This window comes from Sciurus carolinensis, chromosome 5, assembly GCF_902686445.1.
Source record: "Sciurus carolinensis chromosome 5, mSciCar1.2, whole genome shotgun sequence".
Lineage (NCBI taxonomy): Eukaryota > Metazoa > Chordata > Mammalia > Rodentia > Sciuridae > Sciurus > Sciurus carolinensis.
The window spans coordinates 28,243,241-28,266,048 of NC_062217.1; the positions used below are offsets into that span (position 1 = coordinate 28,243,241).

The window sequence follows — 22,808 nt, forward strand, 5'->3', positions numbered from 1 at the left end:
CAGGATTAGGAAACGTTAGATCTTATAAAAATGAAAACTATATTTTAAAATGAATCTACATCGTGTACGACCATAGAAACGAAAGGATGTACCGCATTTGTGTACCATGAATCAAAATGCAGTCTGTAAAAAATTAAAAGATAAATAAAAAAGAAGCAAATACAAAAAAAAAAAAAAAATCTATCTGGGTACTCATATTTTAATTTTAAGGGATGTCCCCTGACTGTCACCTTCTATGATTGGTAATTTGAGTCAGTGGTGAGAATATCCCTAAAATATGAATGAAGTCACCTAGAGAATTAATTAATTGAACAGACCTATACTGAGTGCCAACTAGGTGCCTAGGGCTTTCCAATCACTGGGACAAGTTGGGTCAAGGAAGATAAGCATCTTGACCTTGTCAAGGTCAATATGAATGTGCACAATGTGAACTAAGACAATAAACCTGTATTAGCAAGTTAAATACCTTCAGAGTGATATGAATCATGAAGAAAATAAAACAGCACAATGAGACAGAAGTGACTAGAGGGAAGGATACTTTAAAGATATAACCAGAGATAATCTTTTTAAGAGGGTGACATTTGAACTGAGAACTAAATGAAACAAAAGAAAGAACTCACAAAATATTCTGGAGGAATAGAATACCAGGCAAAGGAAACAGCAAGTACAAAGGCCCTGAGGCTGAATGAAGTAAAAGGACATGTTGGGGAATAGAAGAGCCAGTGTGGTGTGAGCAGAGTTGACAAGGATATGAATAGAGGGTGAGGAGGTACACAGCAGCCAGATCACACAGGGTCACACAGGCCAATTTTAGGTCTGTATATTGAGACTGTATGTATTGTCCAATTTGACTTATTTTTCTATGAAGGGACCTGTTTCCAAGAGAGTCCGACATGTCTAGTTAGTCCCACAGGACACACTAGGACACAGAGCTCCTGAATATGAAAAAATCCTGTATGTAGGCTTTCTCTCCTCAGCACTGCCCAACTAGCCATCAAAGTGGGGCAGCAAAGCCCAGGAGTGACAGCTGTTGGTCTCTAATCCGCTCTCCTGTCCCAGTTACTCATGCATCTTCCCTTTTCCCACCTTCCCATGGATCACTCCTACCTATCCTTTAAGACTCATTCAGGTGTCCCCTCCTCTGAGAGGTGACACACTAAACTGGCCACACTGAAGATAAAAATCTCACTCTAGATCAGGTGTAAGTTCTCCCTCTTGCTCCAGCACCCGGGTCCTCTCTCTACAAACACCAAAATGATCTGTCTTACCTTTTCACTCTATTTCTCTTTCTAGACATAAACACCTTGAGAAGAGGCCCAATCTTTCTTGCTTTGTTGTCCTCAAAGCCTAGAACAATAGAGCGAGTACACAGTAGAAAATCAGTGCTCAGTTTTAGAGACAGCTTTCTGGAAGCCAATGAACAAGTCACCCAAAGAGATTTTCCTGTTGGCTGCATAAGAATCCGGAACCGTGGGTGTTTATCTCCCTCATGAGAATGTTCTGAGATCAAATTAAATAATGCATCTGAAGGAGCTTACAACACAATTGAAGGTATCATAGTAGAATCATTGAGGATATTAATCAGGAGAAGAAATAAAGATTGCGGGGATCAGAGAAGTCTATGGGCAATTAAATTTGCTTTTTGATTTGTGCAAACTTAAGCATCATACATAATAATGCAGATCTTATCATTTACATAGCATGTTCTCTAGTAATGATGCTTCAAAATTAATTCTCCTTTTTGTTAAAAAAAGATATGATTTTACCACTAAAAAAGGATACTTGGCAAATAAGGAGTATGTGTAAACATACAAAAATTGATACTTATTCATGGCAAATTGAGGAAATGTTATTTTTCTCAACAGTACTTGGCACCCTTTATTAATAAGCACTTTGTTTTTGCTTTTTGAAAAAAGTCATTTGACTGGGGACATAGCTCGGTGGCAGAGCATGTGCTTAGCATGCACAAGGCCCTGGGTTCAATCCAGCAACAAATCAAAATAATTTTAAAAGTTCAGGTGACGTAAATTTTGCAGAATCTACCACATCTATCAAGCATGTGTCTACATAAACCTGGGGCAGTATATGCATGACAAAAAGAAAATTCGGATTTTATTTTCTTCCGAGGTCCTCAAAATGAAGGTCAAACACTTAAAATATCAGGATTAGAAATAGGTGATTTCTTCAAGACACTTATATAAAATAGTAATATACATGTTATTTATTTTATGATAAATATATTTGAAATATTTGTAATTATAAAAAAGGAAAATCCCACAGAATATTTGCCTCACTTTTTCTCCCTTACTATGTATTAAAAATACGGGTCATTCTGTTACTTAAATTTTCATTTCATTTCATTATTAAATTTTTATACTTTTGTTTATGATTCTGATTTCTAGAATAACTGACACATATTAATCACCATTTCACAGGTGACACTAGTGGATGGGCAACCATATTTGGCACAGTCCTTGGAAATGTTAATAACGTGACATTAACACAGGAGTGCTGTAAGTGGTATTGGTTCAAAGACAGTATCAGTGTTTCAAAAAACATGATTTCTGGTGCATGTATTTATATGAGTACAGTAGTTCCACCATCTGTGTTTCACTGCAGTCTGAAATGAGTATTTTGAGAGCTTGGGAGTGTAGCTCAGTGGTAAAGTGCTTGCCTGGCATGCCCAAGGCCTTGGGTTGGATCCCCAGCACTTTGGATAATAACAATGTTTGGAGAGAGACCACATTCACATAAATTTTATTATGGTATATTGTTATAATTGTTCATTTGATTATTATTAATCTCTCACTGGCCTAATTTATGGATTAAAGTTTACCATAGGTAAATATGTATAGAAAACAGTATAATATATATCAGGTTTGGTAATGTCTGTGGTCTCAGACATCCACTGGAGGTCTTGGATTGTGTTCCTTGTGGATAAGTGGGGATTACTGTAGTGCAATAAATTTGCTTCTGAATTTTAATTTCAATTCAAGGTATTTCACTGGCCAACTAGTCTACGGTCTGTCCATGGGACTAAAAAGATGGAAGAAAATGACTATCTATACTCATGTTTATTTTATGTATAAGTCCATGATTACAGGACTATATAGTTATTGAAATTTTTTTAACCAATAGTAAGGTTCTTATTCCCTTTAATTATTTCCTTCAATAAAGATATTAAGCACCCAATACTTTCTAACCCATTAGACATTGATAGTACAGTGATAACTAAGATGTGGTCCCAGCCCACACATGCTTCACATCATAGCAGGAATATATAAATATATATGAGAATATATATTATATGCATATATTATATGCACATATATATAATATGATATATATTATACTATACTAACAATGTACAATCAATCCTCTATATCCATGAGTTCTATAAATGTGAATTCAACCAACTGTCAATGAAAAATATTCTGAAAAAAATTGTATCTGCACTAAACTTGTACAGATTTTTTTTCTTGTCCCTATTCCCTAAACAATACAGTATAACGATTATTTACATTGTATTATAAGGTACTATAAGTAATGTAAAGATGGTTTAAAGCACACTAGAGGATGTGTAGGCTCTATACTAATACTGTACCATTTTATATAAGGGATTTAAGCATCTACAGATGTGGGTATCCATGGGGTTCCTGGAACCAGTCTCCCCAGATACCAAGGGATGACTGTATTTAATGTATACAAATTTAAAAGGATAAGATAAAAATTAATGTAACAATTCCGATATTTTCTTCCTCAACTACAAGTGGTTGACGTGCACACATCCCAATTTGGAACTTACTGCTGTAAGTTCCCATGACAATCCCATGGACAATCACTAAAGTTGTGGGTCTTTGTGTTTGGTTGGTTTAGGTTAGGATTTTGTCTATTTTTTTAACAAAGAAAGAGATAACAAAGAGAGAGATGATAAATGAAAGGAAAATTCCTCCATCAGAGTTGCAGAGAATGGGTGAGAACAGCAAGTCTCAACTGAGACCTCTATGTCTGACAGAATTGCTGACATTTCTAGTATCCCAGTTAGAGCTGGGTGGATTGTGTTGGCATCTAGTGGGTAGCGGTCAGGGATGCTGCTGAGCATCCTGTGATGCACACAACAGCCCTCACAACAACAACAAAAAAAATGATCTGGGCCAAAATGTCAATCAATGCTGATTAATCAGAAAGAATGAAAAAGGAGATATTGATTATCATGTTTGTTGTGATGCTCTGGACAAACAGTAAGAATTTGAGGCCAGAGAATGCCATAGGGGCAAGTGAGATAGAGGGAGATGCAAGAGACCTTTCAGAAAATTCACAGAACCTGCAAGCAGTCGGCTGCAGGAGAGGATAGGTGAAGGGTTACATCCACATTTCTGGTTTTAGACAACACACAGCTTGACTATATAAAATCCTTTTATTGGCCAATGTTTTCTTTAGAGAGTTGAGCCAGTTAGCATATTGCTATAAACAACATAAACTATTTTCTAAATGTCACACACCGAAAGCATCTTTTGCATTAAGTAGGTACTCAACAGTAAGTTTTCTGGCTCAACTACTAAAATTCATTGTTAAAATAACATTTGTCTTAAAGTGATCTAAAAGAAGCAGGACAACTAGAAAGAACTTACAATCCCAAATGAATAATGGAAAAATATAAGTTTAAAATTCACAAATCTTACTTTGTTAATTGCAACAAGTCAATATCCATAAGATTAATGAAGAAATCAAAGATTCTAGAAATATTCTATTCTCCTTCTTCTGGTCTGCCTCTTAACTCTCTCTAACACACACACCCACACACACCCACTGTGATTGTCCCATGGACCAACCTGGCTTTGTCTCACCAGATTTCTCACTCCTTTGCATGCCATTATCTTAATAATTCTGCAAGTTTCTTCAGAGAAACTATGAAGGCTTTCTCTTTATTCCAAATGCTTCATATAAATGGATCTTTGGTTTTCTCAGCTTATGAACAACTTCTACTTTTTTATAAACAACTGCTACGACTTCTACTTTCCACTTTCAACTTCATGGTAATGAAAAACGAAGAATCACATAACTTTCCTATGTTCATATATAAATGTGCCACCAGTGAAACTCCACATCATGGACAACCACGAGAATGGAATCCTAACTGGAAAAAGTTATGCTCCTTGTATGTGTAATATGCCAAAATACACTCCACTGTCATGTATATCTAAAAAGGACAAATTTGAAAATTTAATTATGAAAAAAACAAAGAACCAAAATGAAAGGATGTCTGACCAGATCGATTTTAATAAGGCACATTAGTGGCTATAGCAGAATCTGCATCTAATTCTTCTCACAGTTCTAAGTGTGAGAGGGGGAAAAAATGTAAGACAAATTTTAACCAATAAGAATTTATTTACTGACTATTTTGTGCTGTTGAATTGAACTGACCCAATTGTTTCCATTAAGATTTACTCAATCATACTAATCTACTTCATTGATATACCATATGATTTTATGCTATTTGAACATTTCTGTGATTTCTTTCTACTCACCTGTTATACACCTCTGAAATGACCACTGGAAATTAGAACTGAGTTGAACACCACACAAATCTACTAGGAGAGAATGCTCATTTGCTTTCATTATGCACTAAATAAGTCCATTTAACAGATGTAAATTTTATACATTTGATGAAAAGAAGATAATGTTTGTTATTCTAATAAAGGAATGCATTTTTCTCCCAAGTAAAACCTTCCTCTTTTTGTTCCTAGTTTTAAACCAGTATCCACAACACTGTGACTGCAAAGAAACTGAATTGGAATGTGTAAATACTGACCTGCAGTCTGTGCCTGTGATTTCCACCAATGTGACATTATTGTGAGTACGGTACCTGGATGATGTTTATCCCTGAAGTCACATGATAACCAAGAAAACCCTACAGTGGAGTTATATCAGAAAAATAATAGAAATTCCATTTGAAACCACTTGTCAGAGAATTCTGCATGCTTCTTCTATAGGGGGAATGTGTTTTAAACACTGTGCACTAAATTAGACCTGTTAATGTGCAGCTCACAAATGCATGAGGCCCGGAGCACTTATTTTCAATTACTTTCTGATGTATTGCTACTAATGTGCCTGTGCTGAAACATTAAAAAGGAAACACTCACTTATGCCATCTCATTTTTAGTGTTGATAATTCATCCAAGATGGTATAAAAGATCCATGAACTAGTTTTATCATGCAAACTTTTCTGCTTTTTGCCAGAAATTTTCAAGAGCCTGGAGACTCTGCTAATCATGTCATCATTTGAGCATGTTTGAGTTAGTTAGGCTCTTTGGTTGTTTTGGTTTGGGTTGTTGTGTTTTATTAACTTATCTGGAAAGTAAAAGAAAAGGTGGAATCACCATAGACTTTCCAGTTTATTATACTAACTGGCTAAATTTGTGAAATATTGCAAACTACAGTCATGAGATGCATGATGGCCCATGTGTACAATGGTGGTCCCGTAAGATTATAATAGAATTGAAGAATTCCTTTGCCTGGGGATGCCATAGTCATTGTGCTATCTTAGCACCGATATTGCTGGTGATGCTAGTGTAAGTGAACCTATTGTGCTGCCACTCACAAAAGCCCATACAGTCATGTATAGCGTACAGTACTTGGTAATGATAATAAATGCTATGCTGCTGGTTGATGTATTTGCTATCCTGTACTTCATATTGTCATTTTGGAATGCACCTCTTCTACATATTAAAAAAAAACGTAAAGTAGTATGCCTTGTTATACTTCCTACATCTCATTTGTAAGTACACTGCATGATGTTCACAATGACAAAATTGCCTCACAGATCCACTCTTCAGAATGTGTCCCATTGCTAAGCCATGCATGACTGTACCTTCATTTTTCTTCCTGAAGTTTTTATTATCCCATGAAAAGTTTTCAATTACAGTCACGTTCAAATGTGCGTTTAGTACCATGCAACATCAGCAAATATTCTTCTCCCGGTCATACAGTTTCTAGAAAAGACTCTGGTTGGTCATAAAAATCCATAATGAAGTCTTCTTTGCTTTATTTTAGGTCTCTAAAGAAAAACAAAATCCACAGTCTTCCAGATAAAGTTTTCACCAAATACAAAGAACTTAAAAAGATGTAAGTAGCTATTACTAGTGTATTAATGGGAAAACCCTTAAAAAAAAACAAAATAAAATATGAAGTTTATTGTCTTTATTGCTAAATTTATATTTGTAAATTTAAGATTAGAAAATAAAGTATCTAAAAGTATGATATCTTTCCATTCCATAATTTAAAGTAGCTGAACTGATTTTATTTAAACTTTTTCAGAGTTAACTTAGAGTTGAGATAAAATATTTCAGTTGGAAAATACATAGTTTCATATTTTTCCCTAAGAATTTTTGAAAAATAACATTGCAGATGCAGAGGCAATACATGTATTGTTTTATTTGGGAAAAGAGTGAAAGCACAGACAAGAACAGTCAGATCACTTAAAACCCATGATAGGAACAGAGACTGCCTCCCCAGGGTAATAGGGGCAAAACCACATTTGTAATACAATCAGTACATTAACACATCTGAGGAAAGAGAAATCAATAAGTAGTTGCCATGGTTTGGATGTGAGGTGTCCCCCAAAACCTCACATGTGAGACAATGTAGGAAAGTTCAGAGGAGAAATGCTTGGATTGTAAGAGGGATTAGTTGAAGTAGTAGGGGGTGGCTGGAGGAGAATGGAATCGGGGCGTGGCTTTGGGATATGTATTTTGTGTCTGGAGAGTGGAGTCTCTCTCTCTCTCTCTCTGCTTCCTGATGATGTGAGCTGCTTCCCTCTGCCACATTCACATTCTTCCACCATGATGGTCAGCCTCACCTTGAGCCCTGAGGAATGGAGCCAGCCTTCTATGGACTAAGACCTCTGAAACTGTGAGCCCTCAAATAATCCTTTCCTCCTCTATAATTTTTCTGGTCAGATCTTTTAGTTACAGCAGCAAAAAAGGTGACTAAAACAGTAGTGCATAGTCAGCACACAGAATTCAGTGAGAAAGAAGGGGCCAATGTGCTTCTAGCATCACCCAAGAAACGTAACCAGGATTGGGAAATATAATCCCTAGAGATGGTCACTGCTGGAGGTTAGGGATGACTCATCAATCTCCACCACAGTTTTCATGAACTGTCTCTTGATATTATCCATATGCCTTTCTTTGATACCTTACTCACTAACAAACCTTATGACGATGAATAATTTACCAACTTCTTCATACTGAAGCAATTTGATTGAACATTGCATTGGATAGGGAAAAAGGACATTTCCATCAGCAAAATGGTATACCTCATTTTCATATTTAATAGATGGAAAATATATAGGTTCATATGCGATTCCTCTGTAAGTGTCTGGCCAGTGCCCCTGGAGTACTAGAGGGCTATACCTGCCAAGACCATTGGTCTAGTTAACTAAATCAGCACGGTAACGCTGCACATGCTAGAAGGCCTTTGGCAGTATCACCGTCTTAGTGTTTTATCCTTTGACATACAGCATAGAGGAAAAAGTTTCTACCTGTATGAAATCTGCTAAATAAACTCCCAGACATAAAAATGATCTGAATCTTTGGGTGGAAACACCAACAATGATTCCATTTTCATGAATCTAAAGGACAGATTCTCTCATTACAAAAAAGGAAGTCAGTGAAGAAAGTCTACCAGGGGGTCTTGTCGATACTCAATCTTACCTAAGTTTGAAATTCACCTCTGTAAGTCCCAGCTGCATATAGAACCTCTGCTCCCTCTAAGAACACATGATAATGTCATTGTCATTGTCACAGAGCATCGGCTCTGGGCTTCTAGGCTTCCCAAGAAAGGAAATCTTAACCACCATGCTTCTTATCTTCCTGGAAATTCTCAAAATCACAGCATGTTCATTCTGTGAATCAATATTGTTCATGTACTGCCTGAATAAAGGTCAAGGGAAACAAATAAAATAGTACTATCAGAAAGAGGGAAAACATCTTGTTTTAGAGTAACTATTAAATTTGTTAGTTTTTCATCACTATAACAAATACTTGGAATAATCAACTAATAAAGAAAAAAGGTTTATTTTGGTTCAGTCCATGAAAAGTTTATTTTGGAGGTTTTAGTTCATGAATGGTTGACCCGATTCCTTTGGGCCTGTGGCTGCACATCATGGTGGAAGCACATGGAAGAACAAAACTTTTCACCTTGTGATCAAGAAGTGAAAGAGAAGGAGGAAGTAGAAGGGGCTGGTGTCACATTATTGCCTTCAACCGAACGCCTCAATGACTCAAAGACTTCCCACTATACCCCACCCCTTAAAGGTTCTACCAACTCCCAAAGGCACCAAGCTGGGGACCATGCCTTTAACACATGGGCCTTTGTGGACAGTCAAGCAAATTCTATCACCAAGTGTCATAAAGCTATTAGAATTTCTAATCAGATCTGCTTATTATATATGAGGTGACTAAAATCTACAATGGTCAAATGAGTCATCTAAAATCTACAACCAGACAGTGGAAGAGTCAAAATTACATGCACATGCTCCAACCAGTGCTTATTTTTCTTATAACAAAAAGACCTAGAGATGGAAAGAAATTGTTCTGAATTTCTACCAACTCACACTACCCTGACCCATGCAGATTCACTCTTTCACCTTTTGCCCCGCCTCCAACATAGGGAAAGCCAAATTCTGGGGAGGTAGAGGAGTCACTAGAGGATCAGGAGGTAGAGGTAAGATTAGACCTCTCAGGCCAAGTCCTTTCCTGTCCAATGATCACACTTTGTATCAATACTTCCTGGTCATGGTAGCTGCTAGCCCACTGAAGAGAAGAATATGGAAGCATAGGAGTAATTCAAGTCCCAAATTTTCCTAGTAAACAAAAAGCTAGGGATTAACCTTCATTGCCAAGATCAGCTGGCAACTTCTCCAAATAAATGTTTAATTCTACCTTGTCTGAGAATTTCAGGTACCATATCATGACCTGAATATCAGCCAGCAGGGTTCTCTCCATGCAAGCTGCTATTTGATGCTTTCTAGGTAATTTACTTCCCCCAGAAACTCATAGAAATTATGACACCTTCATCAAAAAACACTAAGCCGGGGGCTGGGGCTGTAGCTCAGTGGTAGAGCACTTGCCTAGCATGTGTGAGGCACTGGATTCAATGCTCAGCACCAAAATAAATATATAAAATAAAGGTCCATCTACAATTAAAAATATACTTTTAACAGTTAAAAAAAAGAGACACTGTCTATTATATACAAGATACAGCACAGGGGATGAAATACAATCCCTTTCATTTAGATATCACTTTTTAAAGTTTTTGAAGACTTCTAGTATTTGGAATTCTTATTTAGGCTTTGGGCCTCAAAATTGGTGAGGTGGGTAGAAATAAGGAACCCACTCTTGGAGAAGAGAGCTTGTTTACCCAAAGTTAGATAGCTGGCTCAAACCTTCTGATTGTGCTCCTTGAGAAATTTTAGCCCACATGGTCCAGTCTCTGAGTATTGTTACCATCAGTGAAAATATCTAGGGCCAGGCGCGGTGGTGCACGTCTGTAAGCCCAGCAGCTTAGGAGGCTGAGGCAGGAAGCTTGCAAGTTCAAGCCCAGTCTCAACAATTTAGCAAGGTCCTAAGCAACTTAGCAAGACCCTGTGTTTAAGTAAAATATAAAAGGGCTGGGGATGTGACTCAGTAGTTAGGCACCCCTGGGTTCAATCCCCAGTACCAAAAAAAAAAAGAAAGAAAGAAAGAAACAAGAAAAAAGAAACCATCCAGTACCCAAACTTTGATTTGAAAGTAACTCACATCCTTTTCAAGCATTGCTGAAATAGCCTACAGCAGCTCAGAAGTTCAGCAGTGCTTCCTTATACCTCCTTTCCTCTCCAATCCCCTCCCTCTCATTCATCAATTCCTCCTATCACTCTTCTCCAAACTTCCAGAAAAATCTCCCCCAGCCCCAGTCCCACTGTGTCCCTCTTATTCTACTACTCTTGATTTTCTCCCCAGTTCAACATACAGTATCCCAGACAACCAACATAGACAACATCAAACCATCCCCAGGAACTGGTATCAGGAAAAGGGAGAAACCAGATGGGCAACAACCAGAACCAATAGCAGGAGAGGAAAGGCCAGAAAGCCCACCTATTCATTCATCCTGTCCACAAATATTAACACCTACAAGGTGCCAGTCACCACATATACAGCAGTAAACAATGTGTGAAAAGCCCTCTCTTTGTGGAGCCTCAAGTACAATGGAGAAAGAGAGTCAATAAACCAAGTTTTAAACAAATAGTGTGGATCTGGGGTAGCTCAGTGATAGAATGCTTACCTGACATGTGGAAGACGCCATGTAACTTCCTCCCCTAACTCCTGTTGACCTTTCCCCTACAATTCCTAATTCCATGCCATCTAAGTCTCTGCTAGGTGGTGTGTGCTCCTCCCGAATTTGTACAGTTAGCATTTGAGAGGCAGTTGCATTCCTTAAATGTATCACTAATCAGCTTCATCCTGTTAAATTCCATTTTTATTACTAAATGGTGTTCCTTTTTGGATCATCCAATGGGTGTTCTATTCCTCCCAGATTTCTGTGATCTGAAAATAAGATGAACTCAATATTTTACCCAAGCAATGGAGTAAAATATTGAAGAAGACAGTACCAAATTGTCCTTCCATATCCTTCATCATCATCCTTCAGATAAGGATGTACATAATTCTTTATTTTGTCTATAAAAACATCATAAACCACTTGATTGGTGCCTGATAGACATAGTGGTATCTAGCACACAGTTTTGTCTGGTCAGTCTTTCAAAGAAGAAATTGAAGTTAATCAGGCATGACCTGTTTCTCTCCAACTGTCCTGTTCACTTTCTTTTTGAGATGTTCAGAAAACAACATTGAAATAGCCTGTTCTGCGAGCTCAGCAGACCAGCATGGACCTCATTCACTGCAACTGGTAAAACCTACTTCTTCCCCTCCTAAAAAATCAGAAACACCTTGACCCTCTTTAATTTTCCAGATTCCTCTGTAATCGATCATGCTTTGATGGTCTCATTTTTGGTGTTTCTCAATTGCTGAGATAAATTGTACAAACCAGAGGACTGTATTTCATTTGGGTCTAGCAAATTCTAACTTGGATTTTCACTAACTCCACTCTACAGTCTTTCAACTCACTTCAATCCTGAGATCACATTCTGTGAGAAGACAGGGACAAAGTAGGAATTGAGAAATAAGTTGTTATTTACTTTTAGGGCTTTTTTTTTTTTTTTTTTTTTTTTTTTGTACTGAGGATTGAACTCAGGGGCCCTCAACCACTGAACCACATCCTCAGTCCTTTTTGTATTTTATTTAGAGACAGGGTCTCACTGAGTTGCTTAGTGCCTCACTTAAGTTGCTGAGGCTTAGAACTCGTGATCCAGAAGGATCCCGAGCCACTGGGATTACAGGCGTGCACAACCGTTACCAGTTTGTAATTTTTTTATATTATCTCACAACATTATAAAACAAGTCCCAGGAGGCCAGCGTAGGCTTTTCTTTAAGATCTTCTTACTTCTACAGTATCACCGGAAGCACATTTTTATTTCCCACAGTATACTTTACTTTCTGATTTTTTAACATGCTGTGGGTTAACTCTGATTTCATTTTCATGAAACCTTCACTTTCATCCTTGATTTGTGAAGGAAACACTTTCGGGCCACCATACTCACCTTCTGAGTTGGAGGTCCTCCTGGTTCTCATCGTACTATATAGTACCAGGTACCCCTGTCCCCTACAGTGTATGTATAGCACACAAAATTACGCACATAGCGAGGATCAGTATTTCTCCAGTGAATGAGAACCAACATGCAGGACTAAAGAGAAGGTAGGAAGCAGCTTTAGAAGAGAGAACAAAGAAATATAAACAAAGAACACTCAAAGAATATTGGGAAAAAGGTGAACTGAACCTTTTACCTAAAGAAAAAGAACTTCCACAGAAGATGTAGCATATTCTGGAGAGATCATTTATTCATAATTGTAGAAACTGAATACCAGTGAAAGAATCTAGATCTTATTTGGTTTTAGCAGAGAAAGGCATGCAAAAACTTGTGTTTTTCAACTCTATTGAGTGAGTAATGTTCATCTGCATATGTACCCTGTATTGGGATTTATCCTAAGACACTACAGAATTTAATGTCAAGGAGTCCCCAGTCAGGAATGTTCTAAATACAGTGGAGTTGAGGTCGTGTAGGCACTGGGAAAAATAAATTCCTAAATCAAAATTAAATTTTAATTGCCAGATGAATAAATGTTTCTTAACTGTTCTGACTGCTTTTATCATTGGTCAATTTATTCACTTTAATAATCTTTTAAAATGTCAGGACTTTCTAAAGTTGAGAAAGAAAAAGCAGTTTCAGATGACCTTTCAGAGAAATAAAATGCAATTTATGGGATTGACTCTAATACTTTATCACTGCTACCATGGAAACCAACAGCAGTTCTCCTCCTCATTTGTAACACAAACCTTATATAAATTAGGAATTCCTTCTTAAACTGAATTTTTGTTAAATGCAATCTTTGGCCACAAAATGTAATTCAAGGTGTTTGCCTCGCTCTTAAATACAAGATGTCACATTAAAAAATAGCCTATGCATGTCATTAAAGCATTTATTTGCTTTAGTTTCAGGTACATAAATTCCTGGTGTTTCTGCTTGAAAAGTCCTGACAGCTGAAACAGCAGGAATTCATGAAGCAGTAAGTTATTCTTAGAAAAACCATTCAGTGTAAAGTGTATTAAATGAGTTCCTATCTAAGCTCTGAATAAGAGGAGGGCGCCACTCACCAAATTATCATGTTTCCAAATTTCCCCTCTCATTCACTAAGCTACTGTTCTACAAAGAAGAAAGTAGATACTGAGGATGGAGTTTAAGTTCAGCAGCCTACGCCTGAGACCTGAGACTTGAGACTCTAGGTCTGAACGTGGAGGCAGCCAGCCGGCTGAGTGGAAGACGAGTGGAGGCTCTTTATTAATTAAGAAGCTTAAGTGATTCAGCGAAGAGAGATAATTTGTACACAGCAGATGAATCATGTAGATAATTGGTTTTTTCCTTTATTGCCTTTGACTTCTAAGATAAAAGCACAAGGTCAAATTCGCAATTCATAACTGTACCTATCTCTTAAGATGTATGTAAAACATGCATTGCACTTTTCAATTAATCATCTCAAATAAAATGTAAACAACAGTAGTTAGGTAATGAATTTTATATTTAAGAGAAAGTTTTTGTAACCTAATTCACCATATTAACTTTCATTACATCCGTCCAAGGGCTCTGAAGATGCTAAAACAGATATCAATCCGTGTGGGTTCATAGCAGAGCCTTAAACCAAAAGCAGAATTCATGCTGCACTATGAAGCATCTCCCTACAGACGTGGTGCAGGGTGCTGGGGGGTTGGAGGGCACAAGGTCACACTTGAGTTTCAAGTTTATTTTTCGGCATCGAGATTGATGCTCTGTGTATTACTATGGATGTAATGCATGTGCTCTGTAGTACCAGCCCTTTCCACATGGTGATCCACCAGGAAAATGACCATTTTTGTTCTGTATCTGGAAACCAACCTTGTCTTTGCCTGGCTACCTTGAGATCTGAGGCTGTCAATATCTATAACACATTCATGATGAGAAGGCAAATACTGGAATGCTCTGTTAGGGAATAATTGTTTTATAATAAAATTCAAAGTACAGCCAGACACTGAATAAGCACATGTACTACCTATAATTTCACAGGAGAGTACTGTGACAATTAAAACAATATTGTGTAATATTTGAGGAATCAATTCAAATCAAAACAAGAGAAATCAAAACCTCTCAGAGGACTGCAGTAATTAGTTACTATTATTTGTGCGGCTAGTCCCTGCCCCTGGCAGCCTTTAGAAAATATGAATTCAAGGCTAACCTCCTTTTGTCTCATTTCCAGGAGATGGAAATTATTTTCTTAGAGAATCCTGAAAGCACTATTATTGAATCAATAATATATTGTTAAGTTGCTTCAGAGATGAAGTAAATCACAATCCTCTGAGTGAAGGGGGCACGCTAGACCCAGTTCCACAACGGACAGGATCCTGAGCACCTCACTAACTCACTTTGTGCTTCTTACTATGCATCTTGAAAAGGGAAAGAATAAAACTGGACACTTCCTTTGTTCATGTGAATAGAATGAAGAGGAATAAAGAGTTTTAACTCAACTCTGTGCTGAGAGAGAAAGCTTGGATAAAAGCCTGGTGGGTCTCTCCTGACCTATAATTCCTACCAATGAGAACAAGAAGGCCACCATAGTTCCACCTGGAGAAATAGGACTATACCTGCCCACAATGTCACACCAGAATTTCACAGTACAAATCAGAGATGCTAAATTTCATTGCACAGGTGCTATCAGACAGCATGCACTGACTCACTTCAAAATCATCTCTCACTAACAACACCTACCCCCAACATGCATATAGGACCTTGGACTTTATAAGCCAATTTCACAAATTGTCTTCAAGTGAAAAGCACATTCAATAAGCTAGCAAAGTCCATAAACCATGATTATCTGATTCTTTTGCTTATTCCTAACAGATTTCTTCAGCATAATTGCATTAGACACATTTCCAGGAAAGCGTTTTTTGGATTATATAATCTGCAAATATTGTGAGTAACTTCTTTGTGATTATATAATGGGTACACATTTAAGTAAACTAAAGGGGTAGAATGGCAGGTTTTCAAGGTTTGACTTGGTTGTAGAGAAATGGGAGGAACAGGGTATCACAAAATACTCAGATTCATTATTACACTGAAAAAATTATTCAAAGATTTAGATTCTACCAAAAAACATATGAAGACTCTCCATAACATTGTTTTTTCCATCTTGGGTTATTTCCACAATATTTTAAAATTTTTTCCTAACCCTTGCTAACTCGCTGTATGCTGTCCTACAATATTGATCTACTGAGGGTGTGACCCAAAAAGAATAAAAACAAAAATTGACCCACATATTTAGTTTTTGTACTCTTACACTCTACTATCACCCAGTACCCTGAACATTATTTTGGCCACTTCTCTTGCCCTCTCCCTGGTGTTGAACACACTGGACTTGTGGTTATTTGTAGCTTCCGTTCCCCTCTGCTCATCCAGCAAAATGCTTTCAGAAGCAGATGTTCGTATTTCATCATCAGTGGCTCATATTCTAATTACATGTGACTAAAAGGGAATATTAAGTTTGCATAATTAACTCACCCATGCTCTTTGTAGATATCTCAACCACAACTGCATTACAACTCTCAGACCTGGAGTATTCAAAGACTTACATCAGCTAACGTGGCTGTAAGTATCCCAACTCTTGTTTCCCTCATGAATGATCACAGTATGTATGATACATAACGGTGCTGTTTCCACGTTGGGATATACCTTGCTTATTATTCTGTTTCTCACTGTCACAGAATCTGGAGCACTTTAACCCAAGCAGTTCAGACAATGGCATGCCAAGCAGGGTTGACTAAGAGGGAAACTGGTCATGCCTTTCAGGGGGCCTGCACACCCAGCCTTAGGCTTGCCCAGTCAGTCAGCCATTCCCCCCAGGTTCACCAAGAGCAGGAGTCCTCAACCGCAGCTCTATTGAATTCTGACCCATATAATTCTTTGTTCAGGGGAGACGGGGGAACAGGATGCCTGGTGCATTTTAGGATGTTTAGCACCATCTTTGACCTTTACCCACTAAATGCCAGTAGGACACCTCCTCCTCCAAGAGTTGTGACAACCAAAACCTGTCTCCAGGCATTGCCAGATGTCTCCAGGGAGGAAAAATTGCCATCTGTTGGACACCACTGACCCCCAAAGTAAGCAAGTTAAGGATGTGTCCTGCTTCCCAGAGCATTCAGAAAAAGTCTGAAGATTCGGTGATTTGTAGCGTTTCACCACCATCCAGGCTGAGCCACTAGCTCCATCTCTAGGACTCTCGTGGTGTATGTCTGTGCTTTCTTCAGGCAATAAACACAGTGCAGTAGAAGGCTTTGGGCCAGTTTGCTTATCTACTGTGGGTTGTCTTGGACCAGTGGAAAAAGACAGGACTTTATCCAGAACCTGTGTGTGCCTGACCCAGTGCTTAATCTCCCAGGCAACTTTCTTAATCTACCTAGGCTTCTTTTTTCTTATCTGTAAACTATAATCATAATTCCTTTGTAAGAGGGATGTGATGAAGATTAAATCACATAATATACATAAAATACCACATGCAGAACTCTTCACACGTAGTAGGAGTTCTCCTCTTCCTACCCTCTGGACTCCTAAGAATAATAGGAAATAGCGCCTGGCTTCAAAGGCAACAAGAGAGAAGGTAACTTATTTTCCATGAGTCTAATTTCTTCTACAAAAGAAAAAATACTACATATAATTTAAGATAGTGACTTGAATATACAAATATGTTTCCTCTTTCACCTACCAAGTCCTTATGAATGGTTTCACATCCGCTTATTCATTTGAACAGACCTTGTTGAATACATCATGAGACCAAAGAGCCATGTGTAATTTCCTGAAGATTATTTTTGCATCCATTCTTTATTCAGCCATTCAGAAAGTCAAAGCATTTATGGAGCCACATCAGCCAATAAGTGTGAATTGTGCTGGACCAGGCATCCCGAGATAAAGGATTAAAAAAAAAAAATCTGGGCTTATAAGTCTAGCAGAAGGCGGATGCAGGGAGAGAAAGCAAACCCTTAGGGTCCAACTTGACAAGTGCTGGGATGAAAGTTGCAGAAATTTGGAGGAAAGTGATGCTCTTGCCACAGGGTGAAGGAGAAGCTTTCAGGGAAGAGATACCTGGGTCAATTATGAAAAGACAAGAAGGAGCAGGTCAGATGTTAGAGGAGGCAAGATGGACATAGGCCTTGTATTTATTTATTTTTCCTGGTTTTATTTCAGAAATATGTCTAACATTGGAAATGTTTTTGATATGTTTTGTCAGAATTCTAGATGACAATCCAATAACCAGGATTTCTCAGCGGTTGTTTACTGGATTAAATTCCTTGTTTTTCCTGTAAGTGTTCATCTTCCTTTCAATACATCTGTTGGCAAATTGCAATGAAATCTAATGCTAGCTTACAGAAAAAGCTTTAAAACAACAACAGATCCACTAAAATTTTTATTAGTCATAACCTTTCCTGAGTTACTTCTTCTTGCCCATGGCTCAAAGGGAACAGCTGGTCAGATTATAACATATATTTTAAGCCTACTAGTTGACATTTTTTTTTGGATCCCCTTCAATTTTCTAAAGTCCTGAGGCATGTTTTTATTTGTAGTAGTTGACCAAAGATTCCTTTTCATATCCTATTCACTTTTATTATATCCTAACTACATTTAAATCTATTAGAATCTCCCAGGTACTCGACTCCAACTTCATATTTAATGGAGAAAAATATGCTTTTGTTCAGCAACAGTCACTGGAAATTCCAGAATCTTTGTCTTGCCAACAGAGCTGTTCTCATAATTATGTTTTCACTGTTTATTAATATACTAGAATGATTTATTGGCAGGGAATTATTATGTTCCTTTGGAGTTGATCATATAGCATCATTATTTTTCCATTTGTCAAAAGGGACCACAATGTCATAAATTCATCGTGCGACTTCACATGTTCATGAGTTGTTTTTTCCCCCAAGTCTCCCCTGCTGTCACTTCTTAGGTTTAATGTGGTTTCCAATATGGCCCTTTAATGTTATGAATGATTAATATTTCCCATAAGAAGAAACCTTGGATGTATGGCACTGGAAATGATTGCAAACTTAGAATACTTGCAAAATGATCATGAACTTCAAAATTACTACAAGATACATACTTTTGTTTCACATCATAAAATTAAACTGCATAATATTTATGCCTAGGATGCATCTCATTCATGGCTTCTTTGACATCTGTTCCTTAGTCCTTGCCATTCACCTATTTAAAGACCACTTTGAAGGGGTAGTTATGTATAAATCCTTCATTCTCCATATTAATTTTAGCATGCAAATCTCTAAATTGTAGGAGGGCAAAACTACTGTTCTTCAGGTGGCATATTATTTTGTTTCTAACTAATATTTTCTTTATGTAAAGGTCAATGGTTAATAACTACTTAGAGGCCCTTCCGAAGCAGATGTGCACCCAAATGCCTCAACTCAACTGGATGTGAGTATTCATTCAAGGTTTAATTTGTTATTTCTTCAGAATACCAAAACTAGTCATGAAGTTAATTCATGAAAGTCCATCTTTGATTTCTTCCCAAAATCAAATATCTAATCATGTTACGTCCCAGATTTAAAATCCTTTGAGAGCTCCCAAGGTGCGAGAGTGATGTTCCACCTTCCCCCTGAGCACCCCACACCCTTACTTTCCATCTCTGACCCTATATAATCTCTTTTCCAACCCCTCCTCCAATGCTCTTTCCTTCCAGATTTACTGAGCCATTGGTTCTGCAACCAATTCCCTAAGTACATACTGTTCCTTGAAATTGAAAATTCTGGCTCCCTTTTTCTCTTGGCTTACTCCAATATTTCCTTCCGAGGTCAACTGAAATATCCCCCCAGGGAGCCGTTCCTGGCATTCTGTGGCTGCCTTTTTGCTTCCTTTGCACCTCCTATAAAACTACTGTGTACCGCCCCCCATTTTCTACCCCTCCCAGCTATCTCAGGGTACTATGATCATGTAATCACTAGTTTACTTGTTCATCTCTCCTCTACTGTTCCTTAAGTTCTTTAATGGCAAAAATGAAATATTTAACTTCAGTACCTCAGTGATTCCACAATGACCAGCACATAATAGGTACTCTGTAAACCTTCATTAGATGGATGTGCTAAGCCATTTCCACTTCTCATTAGCTGATACTTACTTAAAACACTCATTTAAGTTACCTTATGCCCTCACCACCACTACCTACCCTTCTCTGCCACATGTCTTAATGGTCTCCTACTACAACCAGGCTGTAACAGCCATTGATGCTCCACCCTGTGGAGATACAGAATGTGCCAGCCCCCAGATCTCCTCTCATAATCCAATCAAGGGACTTGGTACTCATAAAATGATACTCCTGTCTGAACTAAAAAATTCTTGTAAAACAATTAGGCAGTATTGTGTTTACTCACTTTTATTTCTAGGTACTTAAGTTTATATCTATCATCAAAGGCTTTTAAAATAATTGAGGGCTTATAAAAGTGTGCCATTATTAAAAATAGAAATGAGGTCTGAAAACCACGAGAATAAAACTAAGTGGAAAAGTACTTTAGGCACTGAACAAGTTCATCTGTACAATAAGAAACAAACAGGAACGAGCAAGAGAATATCAGGACCCCAGCCTGCTCCACCTGCCAGCCAATGGGCAGTAACAGCAGGAGGGAGATCAGGAGTGAGCCTCTGAGCCTGAGTTCCCGGCATGCTCACTGTCACAAACACCAGGGGAGAAAACAGATACCCAGTGAAAACACAGAGTTGGCAAGATGGCCTGATCACCAATGAGAAAGGGCCCTTATGCCCAGAAAACAGAAAAGTGAGAAGTCAGACCCAAATTGCTCCAACTCAAAGGCAGGAGAAAACCTGTGCTAGCCTGGCCTGGCCTCTCCCTCTTCTCTTGCCATCAAGTGGGACAGTGGCTCTCGTGACTCCAAGTGTTCTAAGGGTGAGAGCATGATAAACATTTTCCTGTTTCACTCAGCGGTACTTGGACCTCTGAAAGAGGGTAGCATTTATTATATGAAGTCACAGCTTTTCAAATGAAAAAATAATGAGTTCCTGCAAGAATCTCCAAGATGGTTTTAAAATCGGATTTAAAGCAACCTGACATAGAGTTTGGTGATTTCAGTGTGACCATGAAAGAGTTCAGAAACAGAAATATAGCTCTTGTCGTATTTGGAGAATTCATAGGAAGTTGACTGTAATATAAGTTGGCCGAAAAGTTGAATTTTTCTCTTCCTCCCCTGCCCTACTCAAAGCAAGACTGCCCAGAAGGGTTCTGGAGGGCATTTCCAGGGTACATGGGATGCCACTGTCCTAAGGGAATCAACTGGCAGAAGGAAATTTCCCTCCTGTGCTTTTTGGACATTAGCGGGCATCACAAACAACAGGAGGACTTGCTGAGACACAGGGGGCTGTCCTAGAGTTTCTGACCCAGTGGATCTGGGTGGAGTCTGAGAATGTGCAGTTGTCACACATTCCCAGGTGGTGCCAAGGCTGTGTTCCCGCCACAAAATGAGTGACAACACACGGGCCTTGGCCTCACTGAAGTTACATGGGAAGGAATCCATGCTTTGGCATTACCCAGACCAGGAGTCGTAGCTTGTCTCTGACTCAGGACATGCAAGATAGCTTTAGCCTGTGTTTCTGCTTCAGGAAAATAGAACCCAAGTACCTACCTGATGTTGGGAGGAATGAGAGAATATAATGATCCAGGACACCTCGGGCACAGTTCATTGTCAGGGCTTTAGATTCAGACAGATCTGATTTGGGTCAGTTCTTACTATGTGTGACCGGGAGGAAAGAGCACCTCCAAGCTCTTTGGTTTCCTCTGGTGTTATATGTGGAGTGATAATGTCGCCCACAGAATACCCACCGCAGGAGCCTATAGAAGAACACCAGAGGTAGATTACCATGGTTGGACAATATTTCCATTGATAACATGGTATCCAGAACAGAGAGACACTCACTAAATGTAAGGCTGGCCTTTTTCTCAATTTGATTAAGCTCTAATATTAACTGGAAAGAGAATAGAGCCATTTATAAATTACACTAGCCCAGCAACAGTTACGAGACAAGCATAGTAAACATCAGAATGAAGTAAAAATAAAGTTCAGACCAGCTATGTCACTAAAAAGTATCTGTCCACATATGATTTGTACAAAAAATATTCAAAATACTCTCCCTCCATGACTTTCAGGGATCTGGAAGGCAATCGAATAAAGTATCTTACGAATTCGACCTTTCTATCCTGCGATTCACTCACAGTGCTGTAAGTACCCAATGCGTTTTAGTAAAGGAAGAGAAAACAAATGACAATGAATTTTAAGGCAGGGTTTTGTTTGCAGCCTCGGTTTGTTGAGATTGCACAGGTTGATTTATTGATTTTGATGGTGGAACTGAGCCTTCAATTAAGTTGCCCACCATGGGGGTCTCCTGCTGGCTCCTTGTTCCTGAGGGCAGTTGTCATTTCTGTGTACACTATCAGCTGCACTCGTTCCCAAAAGTTCATTTCCTAACCCAAAGGTCAGCAGTGAAATGAGATCACATATGTTAATATGGTTAGCTGTCAAGGATTCGCTATTACTGCCAAAGACTCTTATCACTTGATGTCTCTCTTCCTAAAGAAAAAAGCAAATAAAATAAAATGTATATAAACATACATATGGTCTTATTCTAAAGGGAAAAGAACCTAACATATTTGATTGGCCAGAGATTCTGACGGGTGATTCTGATTGCTGCTTACGCTTGTTCTGGGGGCGGGAAGACAGATGGATTGGTCAATTGGCACATTGGTAAGCTAAAAAAACACAAGTATTTTGTGTTTGTTTAATCATAGTTTCCCATAGATAGTAGTGTTTGCTGATTGAATGGGTGATTGGAGAAAAGAGTGATGCAGGAAGACTAGCAAGAGACATTTCCTAAAATGATCAGAATCCAAACAAAGTGCAGCTTCCGAGACCACACCAGCAGCAGTTGCTCACAGTAGCACCTCCTGGAGAAACAGTGAGGCACTCCTGCCTCAGGTTCCACACCTGAAGATGTCTCCCTTTGAGACCTCAAAGGAGGCTTAGTAATAGCTGCTGGATCAGTGGCATCTCCCAAT

At 38.4% G+C, this 22,808-nt stretch overlaps 1 protein-coding gene across 1 annotated transcript in view; it reads left to right on the forward strand.

Moving 5' to 3' along the window:
• Rxfp2 (relaxin family peptide receptor 2) overlaps positions 1-22,808 on the forward strand; it is a 53,555-nt gene that overhangs the window by 10,558 nt on the left and 20,189 nt on the right. Inside the window, exons 3-10 of the mRNA XM_047554279.1 lie at positions 2,436-2,513; positions 5,748-5,853; positions 7,054-7,125; positions 15,587-15,658; positions 16,259-16,330; positions 17,967-18,038; positions 19,094-19,165; positions 21,903-21,974. Of these exons, the coding sequence (XP_047410235.1) occupies positions 2,436-2,513; positions 5,748-5,853; positions 7,054-7,125; positions 15,587-15,658; positions 16,259-16,330; positions 17,967-18,038; positions 19,094-19,165; positions 21,903-21,974 (616 nt within the window). The remainder of the gene's footprint in view (positions 1-2,435; positions 2,514-5,747; positions 5,854-7,053; positions 7,126-15,586; positions 15,659-16,258; positions 16,331-17,966; positions 18,039-19,093; positions 19,166-21,902; positions 21,975-22,808) is intronic.